This window comes from Apis dorsata, unplaced genomic scaffold, assembly GCF_000469605.1.
Source record: "Apis dorsata unplaced genomic scaffold, Apis dorsata 1.3 scaffold_40, whole genome shotgun sequence".
NCBI classification, from domain to species: domain Eukaryota; kingdom Metazoa; phylum Arthropoda; class Insecta; order Hymenoptera; family Apidae; genus Apis; species Apis dorsata.
The window spans coordinates 81,067-85,250 of record NW_006263342.1 but is presented as its reverse complement, the minus strand read 5'-3'; the positions used below and the strand labels follow the sequence as shown (position 1 = coordinate 85,250).

At 16.8% G+C, this 4,184-nt stretch overlaps 1 protein-coding gene across 2 annotated transcripts in view; it reads right to left on the bottom strand.

The window, feature by feature from the left end:
• Window positions 1-2,714: 2,714 nt before the first annotated feature.
• Window positions 2,715-4,184, bottom strand: part of LOC102670598 (probable serine/threonine-protein kinase DDB_G0283337) — a 7,350-nt gene continuing 5,880 nt past the window's right edge. The window contains exons 3-6 of one of the 2 annotated variants that reach the window (XM_031513378.1): window positions 3,845-4,061; window positions 3,709-3,744; window positions 3,439-3,630; window positions 2,715-2,786 (exon numbers count right to left, since the gene is read on the bottom strand). In XM_031513378.1, the coding sequence (XP_031369238.1) occupies window positions 2,775-2,786; window positions 3,439-3,630; window positions 3,709-3,744; window positions 3,845-4,061 (457 nt within the window). In that variant the 3' untranslated portion in view covers window positions 2,715-2,774. Of the gene's footprint in view, window positions 2,787-3,283; window positions 3,340-3,438; window positions 3,631-3,708; window positions 3,745-3,844; window positions 4,062-4,184 lie in introns of those variants that run through there. The other variant, XM_031513375.1, reaches the window with a different exon arrangement.

Genomic DNA, 4,184 nt, shown 5'->3' with positions numbered 1-4,184 from the left:
ATAAAAGTTTCATAATATATAATACTTATATAAGTATGTGTTTTTATTTTTTTTTTTGTTATACAATTGTTATACAAATCATTTTTTAAAAGGATGAAACTCTTAAAAATTTAGTGTTTATATTATAATTTGTAAATTATAAGAAATACAAAAAATATTTTCAAATAAAAATTATTTCTTTTCACAAGGTTTATCATCTAATAAAATATTTATTAATTATTTATACAATTAAAAAAAAGTTATATAAACAAAAAAATTAATTTTTTTTAATTTATTTTTTAAAATTTTTAACCAACAACATAAATAAAAAAACAAAATGAATATTTTTTGTTTTTAGATAGAAATATAAAAAAGAAACTTATAATTTTATAATATTTTTAATTTGAATGTACTTATCAAAGTTCTTTATTTTTTATGTATCAAATAATAAAAGAATTCAATAAAGATAAATATGAATAACGATGAAAGCATAGACATAACCTATGCTTTATGTAATAATATTATAATATTATGAATTACTCTTCATAGTAGTAAAATTTTTCGAAAAAATGTTGTAAACATAAAAAACTTATTTCACCATGCACATTGTATAATAACATGATTGGCACATATGAAACAACGAGATGGCCATACGAAATTTTATTGCAAAAAAGCGAATTCTATAGAATTTTCAAAATTATTTAGTTTCTTATCAATATATCTATTCTTACATTATGTCTAAGCAAATACATCGTAATATTTTAATGATAAAAATTGATTATGAATAAAAAGACTATAATTTAATATTATTCTATTCATATAGATATTAATTTATATGAATGTTATAATTATATAATATAACAAGATCGGAAAATTTCCGTACAAAATTTTTTCATATTTGGAAAAATTCGGTTGTATTATATATATCAAGCGGTTATATCTTTCCTATGTTCAAATATAATAAAAACCTATTTGTGTTTTAAATCTATAGCATTATTTAAGCTATCGTTGAATGGGTTTAAAAAACAACAAAAATCAAAAAATAAAATATAAAATATATTGTTAATAAAAATTATTTTAAAACCATTACTTAATTTTTATTAAAAAATTATTATTAATTACTATCTTTTAAAATTATTTATTTTAATTATTTATTATTTTTTATTATTTATTATTTTATAAATTTTTAAAATGTCTAAATATTTTTGTAAGAAAAAAAATTGTGATTTTGTTTTATTTTTAATATTACTTTATTATATCAAATTCCCTAAATATATTTCTCATATTTATAAAATACAATAAAATACTATCGAAAAAAACAAGTTTGAATTTATTTTTTCTATAATTAATAAAAAGTTGTTACAGTTAAGCATATATAATATTAGCGCCGGAATTTTTGTGAGTAACTATATATTCGTGAAACTTTAAAAGATTTATTCTAGAATTTAAATCAAATACAAAAATTTATATAATTTATATATGTGTATATGTGTGTATGCGTGTGTGTATGTAAATTAATACTAAATATTTATGAAAAAAAATTCACAAATTCATAAATTCATAGAGAAATATAAAATACTAAAAAAATATTTCACAATGAATTTATTATCCTAATGTTTTGCAATGTTATGAAATGTAATGTTTTACAAAATACAAAGGAAAGATTATAAATGATATATATTTTTAATATCATTCAACAATGTTATAACATTTCATAGATATGAATGATAATATTATTGTAATTCATATAAGATATAATTTAATATAATATTAAATATGATATTAAATATTATCATATGAATTATAAAATATCAATATCAAGGCAACGAGATTTAAAAATAATATTTATAAATATTATAACAATATATATATTTAAATTATGTATATTATAATTAAAATTTTGATAAAAATTATTTCTATTTAGTTGAATAATAATATTCCAATTAAATTTACATGAAGCAAATTTTATTGAATGTTTGTTGTAAGTTTTATGAATAGAATGACTATAAATTTGATGTAAGATGTATTATATTTAGATGTAATTATAGCAATATTAGCAAATTAGTTGATAAAATATAACAAAATTTTTAATAAAATTTATTAAAGCAAATAACTTATAATATAATCTTTCATCAAATTGAAAATAGATTATAAAAACATTCTGATGGTAGAAAAATAATAAGAATCAAACAGATCCTGCAATTTCAACTTAAATTTTAAATAAAAACATAAACATTTAACATCTATGTTATTTTTTCTGAAATACAAATATTAGAAAAAATACTAAAAATATTATAAATATTAATAAAAATCATTTTATGAATTCAATTTTTTTTTTTATTAAAATGAATATTAATATTATCAATAATATATTTTATAGATAAAATAGATTTTAAATGTTAATTATGTAGTTTCATTAACTGAAAAAGAATCTGCTCATTTCCATACTGTGCAAATTCTGCTGTGTATCTTCAATTTGTGTATTTGTATTACAATATATGTATGAAAATAGATTATATAAATGAAATCTTTAATTTTTGTTGTTTATTTTTTGATTCTATTAATATCAATGTTTTGTCTGCAAAATCTAAGCCTAATGTTAAAACAGATGACTATTATGAATTTATAAATAAATTTTGTCAAATATGTTATTAATTTGCAGTTTGTACATAAATGATTTATTGAAATAATTTTATATTATTATATTTTTTATAATGTTGTAATATTATATGTTGTAATATTATAATTTAAAACAGAGATGAATTCGCGAGTAATTGTGTTTCATGTCTCTTTGTCTATTTGAAAACTTGTTTGAAAAAAAAAGTTATAAGGATGGCTCTTTCCACACAAAACTCCTTTAAAGAATTCCTTCGCGAGTCACATGATTCTACTATTAGATAATATTTTTTTCAATCACTTACAATCATATTTCATATATTTTGTTTTATTGTTTAATAATTGTTTTGCTCATAATAGAAAAATCGATTAATTAAAAGTGGAAGTATAGCTCCTCGAAAAAAAACAGTAGGACTGACTAATCCAAGTCTGACTTTTGGTGGAAAAGAAGTTCAATAGATATGATTTAAAAATTAGAAATTCCTTGTAAGAAAAATGTAAAATATAATATATATAATAATAAAATAAAATATTATAATAAATAAAAGTATTATATAAGTAAAATAATATTTTAATTAATTAAATCTAATATCAAATATTTTTATAGATTTATAAAAATATTAAGATATTTTCAAGTATTTTTTCAAATTTTACTATTTTGCATATTTAATTATATAAATATTTAGACATTTTTAAAATAATTCTATAAAAATATATTTTTTAATTTTTCCAATCCTCGCAATTCTGAAATAAAATATATGATTTATAAAATTATTTTTCATGAAATTAAAATTATAAAAATATATTATAAATTACTACAAATTTTAATAATTTAGAACTTACTTGCTGTCCTTTTTCACTTAAACATTTTAATAAATTTTGTGAGAATTCACACTTTTCTCGTTTATTTGATTCAAGATAATGAAAACATTCTATAATTGATTCTTCAATAAAATCCTTCAATTCTGGATTTTGAATATTTTGACTTATTAATGAAATTACTAAATTTCTTTCTGGAAATCCTTTTTGATCAACCTATTATTTACTATGCAGTTATAATTAAGATAAAATAAAATAAGATAAGTTTTTTTATTTTAAGTTCAATGTACTTACGACATTTAATTCATTAAAAAAACATTGTATGATACACTGTAACAAATTAGATGAAATATTAAAATAATATAATTAATCTTATATCAATCATATAAAAATTATAAAATATTTAATTTGAATAATTTATAATTCTTACATCTTGTTCTTGATTAGTATCATTATTGAAATACATATCTTCGTTATTCATATCTTTATTATTAAAATCACTTTTTCTATTACGCAAATTTTTAGAATTCCAGAAATCTCGATTATTCATTTCATGAATACGTTTTATATTTTGTAAATATCTTTTATTTCCTTTAATTAATTGATTAGATGAATAAATATTTGTACCGCTATTTTTGTCAGAATTTCTATGTCAACAAATAAATTAAAATGTATGAATGTTACAATAGAAATTAAATATATATAATTAATAAATATATAGTGAAATAATATAATATAATATAATATATTATAATTATATAACAATTTAT